This window comes from Cannabis sativa, chromosome 4, assembly GCF_029168945.1.
Source record: "Cannabis sativa cultivar Pink pepper isolate KNU-18-1 chromosome 4, ASM2916894v1, whole genome shotgun sequence".
Classification (NCBI taxonomy): domain Eukaryota; kingdom Viridiplantae; phylum Streptophyta; class Magnoliopsida; order Rosales; family Cannabaceae; genus Cannabis; species Cannabis sativa.
Genome location: NC_083604.1, coordinates 41,300,103 through 41,323,115, shown reverse-complemented (window position 1 = coordinate 41,323,115; position 23,013 = coordinate 41,300,103). Strand labels below are relative to the sequence as shown.

The 23,013-nt window shown below is 31.6% G+C and overlaps 2 protein-coding genes across 2 annotated transcripts; one reads left to right on the top strand and one right to left on the bottom strand.

Moving 5' to 3' along the window:
- The first annotated feature begins 1,636 nt into the window (after window positions 1-1,636).
- Window positions 1,637-5,976, top strand: LOC115714261 (shikimate kinase, chloroplastic). Its single transcript, XM_030642893.2, has 11 exons — window positions 1,637-1,895; window positions 2,091-2,380; window positions 3,351-3,409; window positions 3,664-3,718; window positions 3,804-3,876; window positions 4,267-4,354; window positions 4,708-4,790; window positions 4,893-5,022; window positions 5,154-5,232; window positions 5,443-5,507; window positions 5,643-5,976. Exons 2-11 carry the CDS (start codon window positions 2,164-2,166, stop codon window positions 5,697-5,699), a joined length of 906 nt encoding a protein of 301 aa, XP_030498753.1. The 5' UTR covers window positions 1,637-1,895; window positions 2,091-2,163; the 3' UTR covers window positions 5,700-5,976.
- A 4,088-nt stretch (window positions 5,977-10,064) lies between these two features.
- On the bottom strand, window positions 10,065-12,115 carry LOC115713926 (F-box/kelch-repeat protein SKIP6). Its single transcript, XM_030642406.2, has one exon. It carries the CDS (start codon window positions 11,653-11,655, stop codon window positions 10,519-10,521), a length of 1,137 nt encoding a protein of 378 aa, XP_030498266.1. The 5' UTR covers window positions 11,656-12,115; the 3' UTR covers window positions 10,065-10,518.
- Between the last annotated feature and the right edge of the window lie 10,898 nt (window positions 12,116-23,013).

The window sequence follows — 23,013 nt, the reverse complement described above, 5'->3', positions numbered from 1 at the left end:
TTCTATCAATACCCATACTTGATTCAAAATCAACATAATGTTCTCTTATTATTTTTCATGTTTGGATGTAAGAGATAAAGATAAATTTTTGTTTTAACATGTAAAACCATATTCTTTTAATTGTTAAACAACTAGTGTAGTGTATGAACAATTCATAACAAACTTTACAACAACATGAAAACAACTTGATATTATATAATATTTTCAAGTTGAAATAAGATGTTGCAAAAACAAAGAAACTTCACAATAACATGAAAATAATTTAATTATTCTTTTGCAGATATTGTGTAGTTTTTATTTTTGTTATTTTCAACCAGAATAATATCAATTGATGAACAAATAATTATAGCAAACACACAAAACAACTCAAAATCAATTAGTGGTGTTGTTATTGCACGAGTATTTGTAAATTTTCTTCATATTTGCAATATCTTCCTGTCACATTCATTGTTATATTTGTGTTGTTATTCTGTCGCTTGTACATTTTACTTTTATTTTTAGAATGGTAAAAAAACAACGTAAATGAAACTTAAAAACAACGTGAAAGCAACATATTTTTGTATTAAAATTTTAACACATACTCATTGTTCTTATTATATTTTCCAGAAATTCAATGTAGTAGTTTCCTTCCAGATTTTCGAAAATTATAAAAATACTGAAAATATATGTAAATCAACCAAACAACAACAAATAATTAACAAAATAATTGAAAAAAATACACTAAACAACATCAATTTTTTTTTTCCAAAACTACATAAAAATTAGATCTTCTTTTTGAAAGAAAACCCAAAACGTGTGGGTATAAAAATTCAAGAAGACCTCTCAATCGCATGATATTCGTTGATTCCACTAGATCTCCCCCTAGATTGTTGATTCTTTCTCATTGGCTTCATGGATATCTCCCTACAGTGATCTCGTTGCCATGGTAGAACATCTAAGCAAAACTTCTTGCCGGCGTTAATGGAGATCAGCCCAAAGTTCTTCGCCGGCGTTCATGGAGATCGCAAAATAGTTTCTACATCATCTGTGGTTGATGATTCCAGATCTCCACCCCTTAATAAGCGTTGTTGACGATGGAGAGAAACTCACTATTTTGCTCTGCAAGAAGGAGAAGTTCTTTTGGAGAAGAAGAAGTCTCCGTGTCGTATTTTTGAAAAAAAAACTTTAGTTTTCCTAATTTTGTTTATTTGGTTATATGATAATAAAAAAATAAATTCTGACCTAAATATAGTTATATATGAAAAAATTTTTACTTTTAATTATTAACAATATTACTTACATTAATTAAATATATTTAGCATAAAATTTAGCATACCAATACACATACATAGATATATAGATTTTATTTCCAAACAATTTTATTATTCATTAATTTATTCCAATTAAATGAGGAAAACTTTTTGGATATTCAATTCAAAGTTTATATTTAAAATGACGAAAAAACCTCTGACCCATAACATCTACTCCAGCCACCATAAACTCTACCTACCAATCCAATTGGACACTCGGTAGTTGGTGGATTTGTTTCCCCACCACCATTTACTACTTTTTTTTTTATTATTATATTTTTAAATTCCAATACCATTCATCACGTTTATTTATTTATTTATTTTATTATTATATGATTAATTAATTTTTTTTTACTTGTGTGTATTTTGTTTGTTCACGTATCATCACTCAGCAATAATTATTGTTTCAACTATAATATTTCACCTAATCAGTAATCACAATCGCATTACGAAGCACAACAGTACAATAGAAGCATAAGTGTACTATATTAGATTTATAAATACTTAAGAGAAGACCATAAATTTATAGTCTTTCCTTCAAAAAACAAAAAAAAAAACAATTACATTTTCTTTATTGTTCTCTTTCTATCCTCCTCTCATTCTGAGGTATGTTTCTCCACACAAATTTTGTATTAGTAAACGTAATCTGGAATTTAGATTTTTGTCATTTCAATTCTTTTTCTTTGGTTAATGCTTGCATGTTTCTCAGAATCTGAAAGAAAGTTCTGTTATTCTGAATCTTTTGAACCCATAAAATTTATCTTAGTATCTACATATAAAGGCTATCTTCTTTTTTACTAGAATAAAGAGAAGGAAGGCGAAAAACAGGATTTGGCTGTAAATTATTGCAAGTATTTTTCCGATTAAGGTGAGAATGGAGGCTCTAGTACCACAAACGGTACAATTTACCAACTGGATTTACTCCGACAAGGTTACGAATAGACCAGGCAGGTCGTTCCCTGTTTCTCAGACGCTGAAGGACCGGAAAAGGTTTCCGGTGCTTGTTTCAGCTCGATTTCCGGCTAACGGAGCTTCGAATCGGCGTAGAAATGTGGATATGGAAGTTTCATGCTCTTACAAGAGCGTTCCAGGTAGTTTACAAGTCATTCTTTCTCTCTGTTGGCTATGAAATCCTTTAATTTGTGACAGATTTGATTTCAGTTTTGTTTTCCCTAATTTATTTTCTACATATACTTATTTTGGATGCTTCCAAACCAAATCGTTCGAATTGCGTGAAATAATGATTTGAATTTTTATTTTCACGGTGCTGTTATAGGGAATAGCATGTAAAGAATATGAATAAGAAAAATACTTTTCTTATTTTTGTTCTTGTTACAATCCACTAGGTTTAGCAAACATGAACATAGTTTCGTCAACTGTGGGGTCAACCTGTCATAATGGAGATTGTCTATCCTTATCGTCATTCTGCAACCTATGCAGTGTCTTGTTTTTGTCATAAACAGCTCCTTTCAACACCTGATGTAGATTGGTTGTTTATTTCTGAATATAATATTATCATATTGAATAATTAGGCGTAGTTAATAGTCATACTTGAGACTTCATACTGGAAAAGGCTAATAGGTTTAAATAAGCTTTTAGGAATCCGTGAAATTAGGGGGATTTACCACCCGACCCTTCTTATTGTTAAGTTGGGTCTCCTTTGTGTTTGAGACCATCTGTTTTGCAAGTAATATTTTATAATCTTCCCACTCTCTCCTTCCTCTTTCTGTTACTTGTTTTGTCAGTAATTTTTCTGAGGCTACTTGGGTGTCCTCTCCATGTGTTTACCTTCTGGTTAAGGAAGCAGCTTCTTCAACACGAAATTGTCCTCCCAACCAATTTGTATTCCTTTAGATTACCTAACTGGCCGCTTAAAGAAGATTTAGTGGAGTGATAATCTATTTGAGAATAGTTTCCAAATCATTTGATAATGATAATTTTGCAGATAGTGTTTGTTAAGTAAATGCTATTATACCCTACCACACATCCACGCAAAGATATTACTTCTTAAATAATGTGTATAACTTTATTGAATTAATGCTTGAATCTTGCTTGTTATAGGTTCAGTTGTGGAATCTGGAAACAATCAGGCTCCATTTGATGAATCTCTACTTTTAAAGGTACCCTATTTAGTTTATTTGGGTCATGGAAACTGTCGATGCGACCACTTTTGTTTCTTTTAGTAATTTATATTGAAGGATATACTTTTGTTATTTTGTTCTATAACATAAGTTCACTATTTTGTTTATTTATTTATTAAAATTTTATTTAAAGAAGAAGAGGTAGATGTTTTGTTTCTCATCATAAACAGCTTTTGACAAATGACATTTGGCATTTGATTTGGCTTACTTAAGTGTAATTGAAACTATTGCAGGTTAAGTCAGAAAAGATTAAGCCATATTTAGAGGGGCGCTGTATATATTTAGTCGGTGAGTTTCTCTCAATTTTTTCTCTCCGAGAAGGTTATTTAGTAGTCATTGTTGTTTGATAAAAATTGTGATTTGTCAAATGTAGGAATGATGGGCTCTGGGAAAACAACTGTAGGAAAGATTTTGTCACAAGCGCTTGGATATTCATTTTCCGATTGGTTTGTATTTTGACCTTAGTAAGCTTATCACTGCAAAATCATCACATTCCAATTAGATCATTAGATTTTCAATTTTTACTTGTTTGCTATATATATCTTTACTCCTAAGGTTCATTTTAAAGCTTAATCAGTGTTTGAGCAACAAATTTTAATTGCATTGAACTGCTAATAAAATTTCTTCAGAAAAGCTAGCGTGGTATTTGTGAGACTATGACCTTGAGAAATCTTAGAAATTTTTTGCCCATTGAATTTCTGAGATTCAATTGTGAAATTTGGTTGAACTTGTCTTTGCATGTTTGCATATTTCTTTTCTACTGCTTTTGTCTAACATCCAGTACATATTACTTTATGCTGAATGTTCTGTTTCTGTTGTCTTTCTTAATGCCCCAGCGACACTTTGATAGAGCAGGAAGCTGATGGAATTTCGGTGGCCGAAATTTTTAAGCTCCATGGAGAGGGCTTCTTCAGAGATAAGGAGGTTAGTTAGTTGCAAACTGTTTCCATTTACTCTTCAGATATAATTCTTAAGTTTGTAATGTATTTTCTACAAGTTCTTCATGGACTTTTTTGATTTTAGAGTAATAAATTCCTGGTAATAACCATTTTATGTGCCCATAAATGTAGATTATTGTGATAAAATTGATGTGTGCTTTATTCTATTTGGCTGTTTATCTTAAAAACTTTCATTTGCCTATTGACTACTAGATTGATTAATTTTTGTCGAAGCACAATAATAATTTTTGTTGACAAAATTAGTCACCACCCAAATTTACTTTTGAATTCAGAGATGTGTATTATGTGTCCATGATTTTTAATTTTACTTGCTTATAGACGGAAGTACTGCGTCAGCTCTCATTAATGCGCTGTGTTGTTGTTTCTACTGGTGGAGGTGCAGTTGTTCGTAATATCAACTGGTATGTTGTAGAAATTTATTTTCCTCTTTTGTTAGTGTAGTTGATCTCAGTTACTCATCTTACTGAGTAATAAATTAACTCATTATTATTTTGGTGTATCAGGAAATATATGCAGAAAGGTATTACTGTTTGGCTGGATGTGCCTTTGGACGCATTGGCTCAAAGAATTTCTGCTGTTGGAACTGGTTCACGTCCCCTTCTGCCTAATGAATCAGGCGATATTTACTCCAAGGTACAGTTAAGAAGGATTTTTTTTCTTCCTTCATGTTCCTCTGAAGAATTAGGAATTGCATGAAATGCTAGGGATCATAATTGGCCACGCAAAATAGTTTTCTCACGACTTCGAATTCGGTGTCCTTTCAGACTTTCATGCGCTTGTCTAGTCTTTTTGAACTGAGGGGTGAATCATATGCAAATGCCAATGCAAGAGTTTCTTTGGAAAGTAAGTCATTTAAGGGTTTGCTTTTTCATATGCTTGCCATTCTTACTGGTATTTTTATACTAGAAAGATCCACAAAAGTAAAAAGTTTAATTAATTAGTATAAAAAAATTGAAATGTCAGAATGGAGTATTGGATTTACCTTGGTATTACTGCATTAGAATGATGTTCTAACATTTTAATGTGCTAATAACTAGTTTTTCTATTGCACAGATATTGCAGCCAAATTAGGTGAAAGAGATGTATCTAATCTCACACCCACTGTTATTGCAATTGAGGTCTCTTTCTCATTCCTGAGTTGTTTTATTTGTTGCGTTTGTTCATTCTCTTTATCCTTTGCGAATGAAAAAAATAAGATATCTTTTGTGGAATGATCTGTGCCTTCTAAATTTGCTTTCTTTAATATTTGCCAGGCACTCGAACAAATTGAAGTCTTTTTGAAGGAAAAGGAAGGTCATAATGAATTATGAGTCATCTAGTTTTGACATGCGTGGCATTGTATTTGTGTTATTTTCTTTTTCTTTGTTATTGCTCTTCTTAGTTTCGTTTAGTGTAAAGCATAGCTATGTTAACAATTTTTGTGAGGGAACATAGCTTATTGTATTCATGTAAACTGTATCTATGGTGTCCGTCACATAAAATAAATTATTGTAAGATATCAACTGTGTGTGAAGGTACTGTTTTGTATAAATGTTTTTCTGTAACGAACTGAATGTGATTTTACTAATGTCTTAATTTTGGGATTAATTTTGTTTCTCCCTAACTAAGGTATCACTTTAGGCAAACAACTGCTGTATCAATTGGTGCTCTGGTTTTGTTCAAAGCCAAGTAGAAGATGCTTATAGCTGGAACTCATGAATGAATGTAAAAAGTTGGAGGCACTCAAAAATTGTTGAATATAGATAACCCTAAGAATGTGAACAACAAGAACACTACTATGCGAAATTTGATTGACTTTGTTTTGTGTACAAAAAGTTCAGGCATAATTTAATTGAACACAAGTGGAAGAAGTCACACGTGACATTGAAATTTCAGCTTGGAGTTTTTTTACAATGTGTACTTAATTTGGTTTAATATTGTAGTGCAAGTAGTTTAGAACATGGTATATCCGAACTACTAATTGACTAGATCTCAAATGGTGAATGGGGAAATTCTTTCTGAAGCTCTAGACTAGACCATTAGACATACAAGTGGATATGATAGATAAACTAAACGTAATAAATGTCAAGAGAGATAGTTTTCTGCTGTAGAAGTTGGTTGTGCATTTGTATTGGTTATTGTACACATGAGATTTGTAATAATTTGCTTCAAACTATAGTTTATATATAACCTGTGGTAAGAGATTCTTAATCAATGAGATCCACATGTATCTCACATGGTATTAGATAGAGTCACTCTAATTTTTCTCTTTCTTTCTAATCTGAGCTCTTCGTTCATGGTGTCCTCAATTGAAGCAAGGAGATAGTGACTGAAGGATCATACTTACTTGAGTCTTTTCGTCAATGATAGTCTTGTGTGTCTCTGCTTTATGTATTAGCTCAATCATGTGCAGTACATGAATTCTAATGGGACACCCTTCTTCATTTTACAATTTATGTAGCTACGAGTAGCATTATATCTTGTTTTATTAGACTGCTGCCCAAACATGACCTACAGAGAATTCATTATTTGAGATACATTCTCCATTTCTTCATACATCTTAGGCAGAATATCATCCATGCTAACCAACATGATACATTTGGATTGAATCCAAGTATCATAGCTGTCCCAAAATATTTTTGGACCATTGGCAACGGGCTTCCCAAGATATTCCTTAGTTAGAATAAATTTGTAGTTCTCACAAATCAGCATCGAATTCAAATTAGATTTCCATTTCAAAAAGTTTTTACCATTTAGTTTTTTAAGTACTAGTAAAACAGTAAGGGGATTTGACATAGTAGACATGACTGAAATAAATAAAGTGACATTATGATTATACTTGAATAATAAATATCATTTCAGAATGACTGTAAATGTGATGCATGAGCGCATACAATTAAAATACATTAAATATTATTTAAGTTGTTCCACGATAAAATTCTTTGACAATTGATCGCTGCCTTAGGGTCGGTATCAAGTCAATTTCATTGAATCTATGAGACAATTCTCATCTTCATTATTTTGAAACTTAAAGTACCCTTTTTCGGTCAAGTTAACAACTAGCCACATGAAATCTTAGTTACGCTTTGTGAGTGTAACCCATTATTTTATATTCCATGACTTAACTTAGTAGTACTGCCTTAGGGTTGGTATTTCACTAAGATACATCACTTCTTATCTTAGTCAAAAGATCAACTTTGAACAATAATATAAACGCATACCTTCCTTAGGGGATGAATACAAAGCCGTCTCTAGGCCAGTTTTATACTTCTTGGGTGTTGACCAATAATGAAACTCGTAGGTTACATTTACTTGTACTCCTTCTCCCACTCACTATTTTAGGTTAATATGTTTATTTAATTAATTCCCATAATACAAATTAATCATTTTAATAATTATGATAGATTTATTTATAATAAAAGTCTTAAATTATAAATAAATTTTCTATTATAATTTTTAAAACTATTTTAAATTAATAAGTTAATTTTAAATTACCAAGTTAAGTTAATTTTAATTACCAAGTTAATTCTAAATTAATCTAGCGAGTTTAGATGTTTTTCAGTTTAAAAAAAACGGTAAACATATAAACACATAGGACAATCCTAATATATCATGTTTCTACTATGAGATGCATGATAATATAATTGTGGGAGATTTCTATGTGTGACATGTTATTCATTAATGTATGAGCATGTTATTAATCAACTATAAATGAACATTTATTTAAAAGCAATAAAAAAAATCATATCATGCTCTTCTGATTTTCTTCCAATGCAGTTAGAATATTTGACATCTTGGTGGATTGAGAACGAACATCTGCTTTCAAATTAGTACACAAGGGCAATTCATTAGTTAGGCATCCTTCCAATTCATTTCTTTCCATTACACACACAAGATCTAATGACACCAAATATTCCCCATTAACATCCTTCTCCCCTACAAATATTATCAGTGCATCCCATAAAGCTTGGATAGAAAACTACAAGGTAATTTTAATCTAACTCTTAGCCATATTTTCTCAGTTTTCAAACTCAATTGTCAAAATAGGCAAAACCCCTCCATCATACCTCTAGTTTCCAAAAGGTGTAAATCACCTACCCCAAGTTACCATTATCTCCTGCAAAAATTAATTTACTTTCAACAATCTATAGAGGTCCCAAAATAGGCAAAACCCCATTACCATTTCACATTAGGCAAAATCCGAGCAATTATACTCGTGAAAAAACAGACAAAAAAATAAAGAGTATACTCGGGAATAAGTTACCATTACCCCCTGCAAGTGTACCCCACTGAATTTGAGAAGTGAGCAAGATTCTCTAAACACCATTGACTTGTTTATTTTCTTTAGCAAATGATTCAAATTCTAATATGTTACCTACCAATTTGACAATCACCAGTGAGCCACCAACATTTACAGCCACACCAACCTCGAACTATGGCCCCCCTAAACCCATTCTCTACACATTTAACCATATAACTATATCACCCATTGCAAATGAAGTTGAAAACAAAAAACCCATAGAACCCTTCGAACTTCTACCTCAACTGACTGGACGCTCGCTCCTATTTCTTTAAGTTTTTGTGAAGTTTTTCCATGTAGGATAGTACTGTGGGAACTAAAGATTTGTTAATACTATAGTAGCTCGGGAGGTTCCCCCAACGAAGGTTAAGTATACCAATTTCAATGATGCTTTTATCAATTTTAGAACTCAGATGGAAAATGAGCTTAGCTGAGTTTCAAGTATTTCATTCATACTTTCTCAGTGTTGGTATTAAAATAACTTTAAAATTCCTGTTTAGCCTTTAGATAATGGGATGAGGCATTTCGTGAGTCAATCTTCATTATTAAAAAACCTTCCTTCATCAGTTCTCTAGGGTTTTACCACACTCCAAACTCTCTTCAACAAAAAATCGTATTATAAAGTAATTACAATTTTAGTATATTTATATTCAAGTTTTTAGCAATAATTAACTTAATAATTTTAATAAAATTGGAACGGAATCCGATAGTTGTTTAACTGGTTTACCGAATTCTATATTTTTGGATCGAAAAAGGGCAAATCGTCTGAAGCAAATTGCTACTAGCCCAAATTCACAACAAAATTGACTTCCAAATGCAGTGTTTTCAAAGGTTTTATTTAAAAAAAATGGAAAAACAGACAACAGAAGAGTACGTGCTTCTTCATCTAGAATCTCACCTCACTTCAGGACAAGTTTATTATCTAAGTCATAGTTAATAAGCTCAATAGTGCAGCTCAAGCAATACTGGCAGTCCATGTTTTATCCCCCATCGAATAGTAAGATGAAACTTCCAAACAATTTCAATGTTTAGCTTAGAGCATAGCAGCCAATTCATAATGAAGTAGTATACGAAATTTAAGATGGATGGTAAGCCATTGTTGTAAGAAGCAAGAAGATACATTCAAATAAGTTATCCCAAGATATATTTACATTTTTGAACTCCTACTTATATACAAGATACAAATGGTAAAAAGAACTAATAATTACATGGAGAATATTTTTGCATCACATTGTTTGCAATCAAGGACTTGTGAAAAGCGAGTTATCCGACTTGATCTGAATGTTGGTTTTTCCATGAACTTGTTATGTCTGGCTAAATTTGTGATTTTCATCCAAAGGAAAAAAAAAAAAAAAGGAGAAGATTTTCAAGTCTTGATAGCAAATCTTTACAAGAATAAAAATAAAAAGTTCTGCAATGAGGATCCATCTATATATATACATATATATAAATATATAATTCCAACACAAATATACGGGCTTATTAAACTTCTTCCTCACTTGAATACGTTGGCTTGTAGCCTGTAGGAGAAGCTTCGTGCTTACATAAGGCATAAAAATGCAAACTAAACTTACAACGAACAAAGTTTGTCCATCATGCATATATGAGTAACTGCATCCCAAATAAATCCAAATAGAAACGCCTATCTCCACTCTTAAGTTAATTTCTTCTTATATATATATATATATATATAATCAAAGGGTATTACCTATTAATACAACCCATTCATACCTAATACCTATACATATATTCCTGAGACAAATATATATCGCAGTATCATGCTTTCTCATCCAAGCATGCTATTACCAAATCCTTGTGTGCAATCAAATTACAGAAAACTTGATACCTGATCACAAGGAAACCCCAGTGCAATGGACAATGGACGACCCAAAGGGGACAGAAAGAACCTTTTCTGACCAATGAATCTTCCCGTACTGATCCCTATCCCCATTTTTCTTCACTTCAATCTCAGCACACCATATATCAATATCTTTCCTTCTCACGTTCCTATTCTCATTCCTATCAACCTTCTCTTCCCACAGCACAATCAGCCTACCACCCACATTCGCCATTGTTGCCCCACATAAGAACTTAGGCAACTCTTTATCCACCCCCTTGAGCTCTTTCCATTCCCCATTCCTAAAATCAAACCCCTTAATCTTCCCCAGGTAATCGTAGCTATACAACACCTCATCCACAACGCAAGCCCTCCCTCTCCAACCCATGTCCAAATCAACGCCCACTCCCTCCCATTCCTTCCTCATCGGGCTGTACACAACCCCTCCTCGGTCCGCCATAGCGTAGATTCTCCCACCCACCACGGCGCTCGCGTGCATCCACTTGTCCCGGACCTCAATCGGGCTCGGAACGGCCTCCCAGCGCCCGACGACAGGATCGAACACCTCAGCCCAGTGAGCTGACCTGGCCGAAGAGTCCACCGCACAACCTCCCATCACGTAGATCTTACCGTCGACAACACCCGCGGCGGCGAACTCCCGACCCACACGCATGCTGGGGCCGGGCTCCCACGTGTGGAAGCGGCAGTCAAGGACCCACACGTGGGAGGTGGGGACGTCGTTGACTGAGCCGCCGAGGACGTAGATCTTGGGACCCAATGTGGCGTAGGCGGAGCCGACCGATGGGGAGGGGATTGGGGGAACAGGGACGATGAGGGCCTGGAAATGGGTGTGGTCTGGGAGTGAATTGTGCTGTGGTTTGTAGAAAGTGAGCCATGAGAAAGGATTTTGGAGGGTGTGAGAGCGAAGGGTGAGGTAGAGGAAGTGTTGGGTGGAGTTGAGGAGAGAGCGAGCGTTGAAGAGGAGTGGGGAAGAGAGGAGGGAACGAAAGGTTTTGGAGACAAGGGAGAGGGTTGGGTGGTGGCACCTTGGGATTCGAGCCAGACAGTTCAAGGCGACGTCGTCTGAGAGAGAGGGGATGAGCACCGCCGATTCAGGAGCCGACTGCGATGATGATTCGGTGGTGGACATGGAAGAAGGTAGGTGAGATCAATGATCATCGTTGCATCTGAGTTACGGGGTTATATGTATTGCTATGAAAGTAACAAGTAATGACGTTTTAGTTTGTTGTAATGTATTGGAATCATGATTACAATTGTAATGTTTATTCTCATTACAATTACAACAACAAACTAAACCATTAATTCCTATTACAATTCTTATTCTATTACATTACTATTACCATTACAATTATTATTTTATTCCACCAAACTAAATACTATCTAACTAATTTGAGCTATGAGGAAGGTCGGGTGAGATACCATAAAATGACTAAACCTACACGAGAGTTAGCCAGTTTGAGTTTTCTTTAAAAAAATAGTGGGTTATGTTCGAGTTTACTCGCCTAAATAACTTTTTGTTGCAACATTTATGTGACATTTATAAATCCTCATAAAATATATTCGATGCTATAATCAAATCTTGATTCATTTTGTACAATAATTTATTTTGTGTATAAATACATATATGCAAATTTCTTATTCAACATATTTATTTGCACATTCTACATGTCTTACTTCACTTTATGAGAATAAATTTGTCTTGACGGCGTCATAATATTTTGGCTAAAAATAAAATGTATGTCTATAATTCTAGACAAATCTATTACTATAATCTTTATTATCTCATGTTAGTTTATTGCATATACAAACATGTAACATCTATTATTGAAAAGAAAAATTATTATATGATAATTTCCTCTTATATTGGCATAACTTATAGAGATCTCTTTAAATTACATATTTTTTTAAATATGTATATCATTTATAGGTACCTATATAGAACCACTGCAATGGTTCAATTATAATCAAATATGTTATGTCTAACTTCTCGAAGGAATCTCTTCTAGAGTACTGTTTTTATCACAATTATCATTTTTAAGTTATCAATACTATATAACATTATGGTATCTCCATGAGTACCTCTAGATTTAACATTTTCAAGACAAACCAAATGAACATTTATTAATAATGTTTACCTTGTTCATTTACGCTTTAGGTATTTTTGGACTCATTCTAACTCAACTTTGAATAATATTAATTTACAGTTGGCATATATCGTTTTGAACTATATCGTTCTTATATACTTTGTGCAAGAATTATTTTTTAAAAATCTTCATCGATGATCACCTGTATTTCTCTCCCCTGATCGAGAGAATTTTTAAAAATTGGGATATCTAATAATATTAATACACATGTAGGAATTTTAATATATCACAATGAATCAATATTTGTTTAAACTCATATATACTATATGAAATTAAACTTGAGGTTTAGGTTCAATATTTACGTGTATAATTAGAAATACATAAATTTATAAATTTTTGTAAATCCATGATCATATAATCTTATCACATCGATAAGAAATTGTGCAATAAAAATTTAATAATGGCTCAAGATTGTTAAAGAAATATAATCCAAACATTGTATTCAAAATAATTTAATATATTACATATGATTGAACATTATAAATTAACTATGAGAAGAATTTTTTGGTTCTTCAATAAAATATAGTCAAATCATTTGATAATTTATTGCGCATAATTGATCATGTTAACTCAATTCATGAACTTCAAGTTCACTATAATTTGTATTTGAATAAAACTTTGGTAGGATAATTTGTAAAATCACTATAACATATAAGTAATCATTACACGTTTTATTTTTATATACACGAATAAAATAATTATATTATTCTTCAAAACATATATACTCTTTAGGAGTCACTATTATGTTTATCAAACTTTATGTTTCTTCAGGAATCAAGTTCATCAATTCAATGATGTGTATAATTTAAAAGGTACAAGAAAACTTCATATGTTGTTGTAATGGTCAAATAGATATAATCATAATATAAATTTTATTTTTCCTTATATCTTTCTAACAAGTCGTCTAATTTATTAATAGACTATTCAACAGTCTAATTATCATGAGGAGTTGGACTTCTTTCCAAGTCACAGAGAAAGTTTATCTCATGAGGAGTCGGGATAGGCCAGTTTCTAAGGCGGTAAAATATGAAAAAGGTGGCTTGAATCCTATAACCATTGGGGTTTATCTAGTAAGGGCAAACATCGAAGAAGTCAGCTATGGATATAAACTATCGATGCAAGGGCAAGTAAGCACCTGCATTCATGTGGAATCTTGACCAGGCACTACAGTAAGTATTCTAGGAACCCTTGGGAGCACCATGTCCAGGCTTCTAAACAATAGTTTGTGGAAGACACTAATCATCCTGAATTGTTTGAGCATGAAGCTCGATAAGGGTACTAGACACAAGAGGCCTAAGCTTAAAGGCTCGATCTCTCATATCATCACTCTCAATAGCAACTCTGAGAAGCTCAGTTGCCATCACTTTTCCACCACGTGCCTTGTCCAAGTTCTTAAACTTACGCATTGTCAACTTAGGTCTAATGAACTGAGCAGCATGGGGATTATATTCATCAGGTAATCTTCTGCTTCTCTTCATCCTAGCCATCTCAAGTTCAACAATTCAAGTTGCTTACAACTTAAGAAAAGTCAAACTTGGTTGGAAAAAGTCTAAGTAGCTTGGAAGAATTTTCCAAGGCACAAGAAAGGTGTTTTGGATTTTTAGGAGGTTTGAAAAAATTATTTCGATGTTTTTTTAGAGTTCAGGAGTCCTTGGAATAAGATTAACAAAAGAAGAGAAGAAGAAAAAATAAAAAAATTGGCGTCAAGATGGAAAGAAAAAAAAAAGAATGTGGTTCTCTACCTTAGAGTGAAGAAGGATTGATGAAGATGAAATCTCAAGGTGATCATTAAATGCTATAGGCATGTGGAGTGAAGAAGGAATTGTGAAAAAATTGGTTCTCAACTCACTTATTTATAATTTAGTCCAATTTCTTAATCCTAAAGCTAATTGGAGTCTTTTAAATTTAAAACTTCCTAAGGAACAGGTAAATGATAAGTAAAAGCTAATTATTTATTTTCCTTCTCCTTTGTCAAGCTAATTTTGAATTTCTATCCAACTAGGAATAGAAATACGAATTTAAAAGGTAACAACAATTTCTAATGTTATTGGGATTTAAGAAAAAATAGAGAAACTAAAGGAAATAAATAAATGATAAGCAAAAGGCTAAATGTCTTTTCTCTTCTTCCTTTCTCTCTCTAATTTCGAATGGCATATTCAACAAAGATTAGGATTCCAATTCAAGTAATCCTAATGTCATAACAAAAAATGAGAAAATTTCAAATTTTCAAAGAAAGAGATAAAAGATAAGTGAAAAAAAAAAAGATAAGATTTTTTCCTCTTTTTCTTTGTTAATGAATTTTTAAAATTTCCAAGGACTAATGAAAAGTATTAAAAGTTCTAATTCAGATGGGAATACTTGAAGAACAAATACAAGTGCCTAAGAATGTCAAAATTTATACCTATCTGGTAGTTTCAAGCAAAACGGGTTTGGTTCACGTCATCAAGTCAGCTCCACACAAGTGTACTTTGACTTGGAGGCAAATGTTGATCCAAAAACTTTCTTTGGTGATGTGGACATCAATGTTTGACATGTGGCATGAAGGATGACGTCACAAAATTGAGTAGACCCGAGTCATGGTAGTCAACCTGGGAGGGGACCCTAGCCTTGTGCCCAAGTTGAATATGGGATCTCCAAGATGGAAGTTCAGACCTCAATAACTTGAATCCAACCCACTATCTTTAAGTATTATGTACCATAAAGACATGGAGTAACCTAATCCAAGGTTCAAGAGCTAAAATTACACACACATGCAACACAAAAGTCAACTTGGACACCTAGAGCTTTCACTCGGTGCCCATGTTGACATCATCAACTATGGTTACAGTTCCTAGGACCGTCTTAGTGTAAAGTGGCCAAAACTTGTATTGGAACATCAACTATACATACCATAGACATGTTTGAGGTATCAAAATCAAATTCAGAGCAAGTTAATTTTTGAGCACCCGGGGCCTCGGGGCCCCGAGAACCTAGCGCCCAAGTTGACAATTTGTCAATTTAAGCTCCTTCCAAGTGTCCGATCGAAGATCCGACTTTCGCATTGAATCTATCTTCATCAAAAATTTGGAAATAGATCCATTTGGAGGAAAAGAATAATTCCTAAGCATAAAAACAGGGTCCATCCCCCAGGTTGACACCTGGGGCTGGCCCTACGCCCAAGTTGACAATTTGCCAACCTGGGCAACAAAAAATAGAGTTTTTCAAGATTTTTTTTTTAGCATCATCTCCGTCTTCAAACATATTGAGATTCAACTATTTTTGGGGACCAAAAAAAAATTTTAAAAGGCAAAAAAAGGGACTCAGAGCTCAGGTTGACACCTAGGGCTGGGCCTTGCGCCCCGGCTGACATTTTGTCAAACTAGGCTGTTTCCAATTCAGTTCAGCAAAAATTGCTTTCAACATTTTTACTGTCATCAGAAATAAAAAAGATTCCAGTAAACTCGAGGAGAAAACCACAAACCCAAGTCCCTGGAAACAGGGCCCATCGCCCAAGTTGACAAGGTACTGAACCCAGCACCCAGGTTGACAATCAACCTAGGATGTTATCTTTAATTACTCAAATGCCAAGTCCAATGTGACCATTGAATCTGACATGGTCAAAAATAGGAAGAGAGACCCCGTCCTCAAGTTCAGAAGCCTTGGAAGTATCAAAAATAGAATCCTGAAAGCTGGGTTTAAAGGGCCTAGTGCCTAGGTCAACAAATAACCTGGTTCGTTGGTTTCTGCTTATCTGAATCTAATGTCGTTTTGACTTGTTGGGATTTTATGCCCTAAATAAAACCCATTTCAATATAATCTGATTTGTTACCAATAGAAGATTAGAAGTCATTTATGTTTACATGTATTTTTCATGTTTATGGTTTAATGTATACAATTTCTGTTAAGTCCAAAACATATAGTTATTCACAATTATAGTGATGTCAACACAGTGGAAGGTAATTGTGATTATATGCTTCAAAAGTTAATGTCCCTTGATTCATCAGTGCACTGGATTTACACTGATGTGATAGTGAGCGATACAACTTACTTACACATTGGATAAGTGTTATGTTCTTTCCAGAACATTGGCCAAGTATGCTAGTATCGGATGTATAGAGTATACATTAGATTGAGACCGATAATTATCTTGGTAAAGATATTATAATCTTACCGTTGTATCTTTCTAAGTCAATATCACTGGTTGATCTTAGATCAAAAGATCGTAATCCTGACATGGTTAGGTTTGATTTCAAGAGTTTTATTTGTGTTCTTTGAGTTGTTAGTTAAAGCCTACCATTTGGATCGGGTCGAACGTACAGTTTGGGAACATGATAGTACAATTGAGTGGGAGCGCTAAACATATATATGGAATCTATAGCTTCTATCTGGACATAGAAGTGAAATGATGATTTCCTTCGAGCTTGGCTTAATAGAGATATATGGAAGAGCTCTTATTTCAGTGATTACATTAGTTTACTAAAATATCATTTATAGGAAGTTAAGTGTTTTAAGGATAAAATACATTGAGGGGTGAAACGGTTAATTTGTCCTTACTCGGTGTAAATCATCTATAGAGGATCTTTGATTATTAGGATTAGAACAATGGTTGAATTTTCATAGCATATCTATATCGTAAAACATATAGAGCGTTCTATATAATTAAGAGTGCAATTCCAAATCTATAGTGGTGCGAAGAGGAATTAATAAGTTAGGAAATTTACTTGGTAAATTCTAGATCTACTTATTGGAAGCTCGGTTATATAGGCCCATGGTCCCCATACTAGTTGAGATAATACTGCTTGTAAGACTCAGTTAATTGATTTTAATTAATCAATTATAATTCTAAAATTAGACTATGTCTTGTTAGGAAAATTTATAATAAACCCAAGACCAATTTGTATATAACATAGTGTTGGGTTTTATGCCCTAAATAAAACTCATTTCAATATAATCAGATTTACTTATTAATATAGATCAGAAATAACATTTAATGTTGCATGGTTCACATGATTTATTTCATGACTATATGTACATAATGTATAAATTCATCTGAAACCCTTTTCACATACTTGATCCTGTTTATTGTGTCGTCAACACATTGGAAAGTAAACATGACTATGTGAATAAAGTTTCCTAGATTTATCAGACATAGGGTTTTACTGATATGATAATCTACAACAAGAGTTTACTTGTATTTGGAGAAATACTATGTTCTTTCCAGAGCATTGGTTAAAGTAAAGCTCAGGTTGGATGCATGGAGTATGCATCGGAAGGGACCGATATTGAACTTTGACTTAGATTTATTAAACTTACCGTAATATCTATTCAAGTCAATATCGCCTAAGTTGATCCTAGATCAAATGATCTTAATCCTGATATGATTAGGCTCAATCTTGAAAGGCTATTCGTGTTCTTTGATTTGTTAGTTAAGCCTACTTTTAGGTCAGGGTGATACGTACATTTTGGGAACACGGTAGTGCAATTGAGTGGGAGCGCTAGCATAAACATGGAATCTATAGCTTACATACGGCGAATAGTAAGCAAAGGATGATCTCCTTCGAGCTTGACCAAACGAACATAAATGGTGGAGTACTCATTTCACATTAGCTGAAATATCATTTATACGGGGTCAAGTGTTTTAAGGAATAAATACATTGTAGGGTGTAACGGTAATTTAATCCCTTTACAGTGTAGATCATTCATATAGAGGATCATTGATCACATTAGGATTATAACAATGGATAACTAATGATGTGTCTATATGGTGGAACATATAGAGCATTCTATATCGAGTGCAATTCGAGTTCTATGCGTGGATTCAACGAAGAATTAATAAGTTAGTGAATTTTAGTGCTAAATTCTTGATCTACTTATTGGAAGCTCGGTTATATAGACCCATGGTCCCCACTAGTTGAGATAATATTGCTTGTAAGACTCATGTAATTGGTTTTGATTAATCAATTATAATTCACAAATTAGACTATGTCTATTTGTGAAATTTTCACTAAGTAAGGGCGAAATTGTAAAGAAAGAGTTTATAGGGGCATATTTGTTAATTATGATACTTTGTATGGTTCAATTAATAAATATGATAAATGACAATATTATTTAATAATTATTTATAGTTATTAAATAGTTAGAATTGGCATTTAAATGGTTGAATTAGGACATTGGTATTTTTGAGAAAATCAGATACAAAAGGTGTTAAAATTGCAAAATTGCGAAAAGCGAGCCCGATCCCACTAAGTGTAGGGCCAGCCACTTTTGTAGGAAATTTAAACTGATTTTTTCATTATTTTAATGCCACAGAATTCAAAGCTAACCCTAGTGGAATGCTATAAATAGGTAGTGAAGGCTTCGGGAAATTTACACTTAAATTTTCTATTTTTCCTTGAGAGAAAAAACTGAGCCTTCTCTCTCCCTATCTTTAGTCACTTCTTCTCTTCCCTCTTGAGAATTTCGAAATCCTTAGTGATTACGGTAGTGCCCACACACATCAAGTGATACCTCAATCATAGTGAGGAAGATCGTGAAGAAAGATCATCGACGAAAGGAGTTTCGGCATCAAAGATTCGAGAGAAAGAGATCCGAGGTTCGGATATTGATAATGCTCTGCTACGAGAAAGGAATCAAAGGGCTAGATATCTGAACGGAAGGAGTCATTATATTATTTGCACCCAATGTAAGGTTTCTTAAACTTTATATGTGTTTATTTCATCGTTTTAGAAAGTTCATATTTAGGATGTTAATAAACATACTTGTGTGTAGATCTAAGATCACTGGTAAAATAAATTCCAACAATGGCCTCGAGCCATGGTAATTGATTTACTTACATGTAATTTGGACTTTAAAACGATTGTTTGTATGTTCTTTGGATGGTATCATGTTGTATTGAGTGTTATTTGATGATTGATTGATGTTTGTGAAATTTTCGTGAAAAATAATTGTGATTTCGTTTCTAGAATTATTTTTATTGGATAGTATGGAAAAAATTAAGCAAGTTAGCCTTTTACAAAACTCAATTTGGATTTTATTTGAATTAGTTATGATTTTTTGAAGATTTGACAAAATCGGGGAAATTTGTCTTGATAGTTTCACGATCATCGCGAGAACTGTCCGTACAGTTTCGAATTTTTCAATTTTCTTCAATTTTTCATACTTTTTCATGGAATTAACTTCCAATTTTTTGTATGGTTTTGTATATATACTATTACTATTCTAATTCAATTCTAATTATCATTTTGAATTAATTTAAATTTTTTTAATTTAATTCGAATATTAGTGTAATTTGAATTTGAATAGAATTAGTATTTATCTTTTTTTCTTAAAAATCTATCTTATTTTTAAATTTGATTATATTTTTAAATTTAAAGGTCGAGATATTTTAAGATATTTATAATATCTTTTAAAGATATTTATAATATCTTTTAAGATATTTTAAAAATATCTTATCTTTTAAGATTTTTTAATTAAATTTTTTTTAGATATTTTGACCATATTTAAATTTAAAATAAGATATTTATAATCATGTAATTTTAAATAGATATAAGATATTTTGCTAATTTTTTAAATTTTGTTATTTTATTTATTTAAATTACATTTAAAAAAATTTGAAAAAGATATTTATTTATCTTTTCTAATTTTTTATTTAATTTTTATTTATAAAATAACATTTAAAATTTAAAAGTAGTTAGCAAATTTTTGAAATGATATTTAGGTTGGTTGAAACCTAATTTTTCAAAAATTGTAGGTTTAATTTTAAATTTTTTTTTAAATTTCGAATTTTTTTAAATTTTTTAAAAATTTTCGAAATTTTTTATTTTTTTTTATTTAATTAATTATTTTCGAAATTAAATATTTATTTAAAATTAAATAAATCCTACATCCAACTATCCAGCTAACCTTGTTGCAGGAGTATGTGTTTTAGCTTATGTGTAAGTTTTTAAAACCTATTATTACTTGATTGCAAATAGCCATGGTTACTTTTTGCCGAATCCCTAATGATACGATGGCTCCACTTAATTCGAATAATAATTTGTAACGGGTATATTTACAATCTTCTTTCATCTGTGTATGACTAGCACATGATAGGACCCATCCAAAGTGTGCTGTGTGAGCACATGTGTTTAATTTTATTATAGATGCATATAGGTTAATGTTACTAAATAAAATGTCGTAGTCATTGATAGATTTTATTTAGGCCCATTTAGTTTTGGGCTTATTCAATTAATAACAGTTGTTCTTATTAAGGTTAAATTCCTCTCTTTTGGGCCTTGTGTGAGAGTTGGGAGCCATAGAAGTGGGTACGACATGCGAACCCCGGCACTCCCTCACCTGAAACCACCCCAAATTGTGAAGGCCCATTTGCTGATTTGAATAGTTGTACTAGGTTAATTAAACTAGTTTAACCTAATAAAATTGATTAGCAACATAATTAATTTCATTTATTTTGAAATTAATTTAAGAAAAATATAGTTTAAGGAATTTTATATTCTAAGCTAAACTATATGTATTTTCTTGTATTTAATTAAATATAGAATTATAACCATATAGATTCTTTACGGAACTTAATTTAAATTTTTCATTAAATATTCCTATTTAAGTTGATATTTAGTTATCTTCAACTAACCAACTTAAATCTGAATATCTTTTGAATTCAAAATTTCAAAATTAAGTTGAGGAATTTTAGGCATTGGTTATTAAGATTCTTTAGATATTTTTTTTAAGTTAATATCTTTTCAAATATTAACTTAAAATGGAATATTTTCAAATTAAGTGGTTACAACTTAATTTTTGATATTTAATTAAATTTAAATTTGAAAATATTTAAGTTCTAGATTTTTCTAGTACAACTTAAATTAGATATTTTTCAAATTTTGTGGAAAAGATATAGTCAAATAAGATATTTTACAGATAGTTATTTACTAGACTACTTATTATTTCTAATATTAAATAGGAAAATATTATAAATTGTGAAATTAATTATTTAAATAATTAATTTTGGTACAATTTATTTTAAGTATATTTTCCTAGTATTAAACTAGAGATTAATAATTAAGTCTTCTCTACACTTAATTATTTATTTCTTGAATTTAATACATTTAATTAATTTGAAAATTAAATATCTAAGTTGATTTTATCATCATACTTAAATATTTCTTTTTCATGACATTTAATTAAATAGAAAATTATTTTTAGTTGAAATTTAATTTTTCAACTAAATTTAAATAATTTTCAAAATATATATTTTTTCTTTATTTTATTAATCAATTTTCGAAATTGCATTTCTTAAATGCTAGAATTTCGAATTTTATCTTGAAAAATAGATTAAGTTGTAAATTAATTATTTTAATTAATTCTTGGATCAACTTAAATCAATGATTTTTTCATTTATTGATTAATTTAAAATAAATTGAATTAAAGTATATTATTAGAAATTGAATTAATTAGTCGAAGGAAAATCTAGATAGATGATATTTTTGCTTGAAGTATTTTTCTAGTGTATTTAATTAAATAGAAAATTAATATTTAAGTTGATTTTCATCATCTACTTAAATATTTGAAATTTTTCTTATATATTTAATTAAATAGGAAAATTATATTTTTTGTTGTAAATTAATTTTATTAATTAATTTTGGGCCAACATTAAATTAGAATAATTTTTCCCGGGATTTATTTTTTATTTTAATATGCATTTTTCGAAAATTGTATTCTTATATACTTTAATTTTTCGAAATGCAATATATATTTATAGAAAATTAAATTTGAGTTGTAAATTAATTAATTTTGTAACAACTTAAATATTTTTTCTAAATATTTATTGGAAATTATTACTAAGATGGAAATAATTCATATTATTTTCATATCCATCTAAGTAAAATTTATAAATATTAAATTAAAATTTATATTTAGAATTTTTCATTCTAAATTGGAAATTTTAATTAAATAAATATATATTTAAAATAAATAGAATAAATAAAGAGAATAAAAGAAAATACAACTCTTTTCAAATAATGAGCTTTATTATAGAGACATTCGATCTCCATTGTGGGTTTTACACGCGTTTGTTTTAGTGAGTAATCCTCACTAATGGAGGAACGTTCATTAGCAATTTCGCACTTAGTTTAACCTCGCATGATAAGTAGTTTGTAAGTGTTTTGTATGGTATGGATCACACAATGGTGGCGACCATACTTGACTTACAAATTATGAAACAATGGTGGAAGCTCATAAGATAGAATTGCCTTGACTCTCGCCTAAACGGGACAACGGCGGAATTCCAATCTTGATCGAATAAAAGGTTGCTAGAATGTTTAACATTTTAGACGAGGCGACAACTACATTCAATGAATGGTAGCTTTGAC

What these genes read in the sequence shown, in the direction of transcription:
- LOC115714261 (XM_030642893.2), top strand. Translation starts at nt 2,164, where the DNA reads ATGGAGGCTCTAGTACCACAAACGGTACAATTTACCAACTGGATTTAC. An exon ending in CTCTTACAAGAGCGTTCCAG is followed by an intron (nt 2,381 to 3,350) that starts GTAGTTTACAAG and finishes TGCTTGTTATAG; the next exon opens with GTTCAGTTGTGGAATCTGGA. An exon ending in CCACTGTTATTGCAATTGAG is followed by an intron (nt 5,508 to 5,642) that starts GTCTCTTTCTCA and finishes AATATTTGCCAG; the next exon opens with GCACTCGAACAAATTGAAGT.
- LOC115713926 (XM_030642406.2), bottom strand. Translation starts at nt 11,655, where the DNA reads ATGTCCACCACCGAATCATCATCGCAGTCGGCTCCTGAATCGGCGGTG.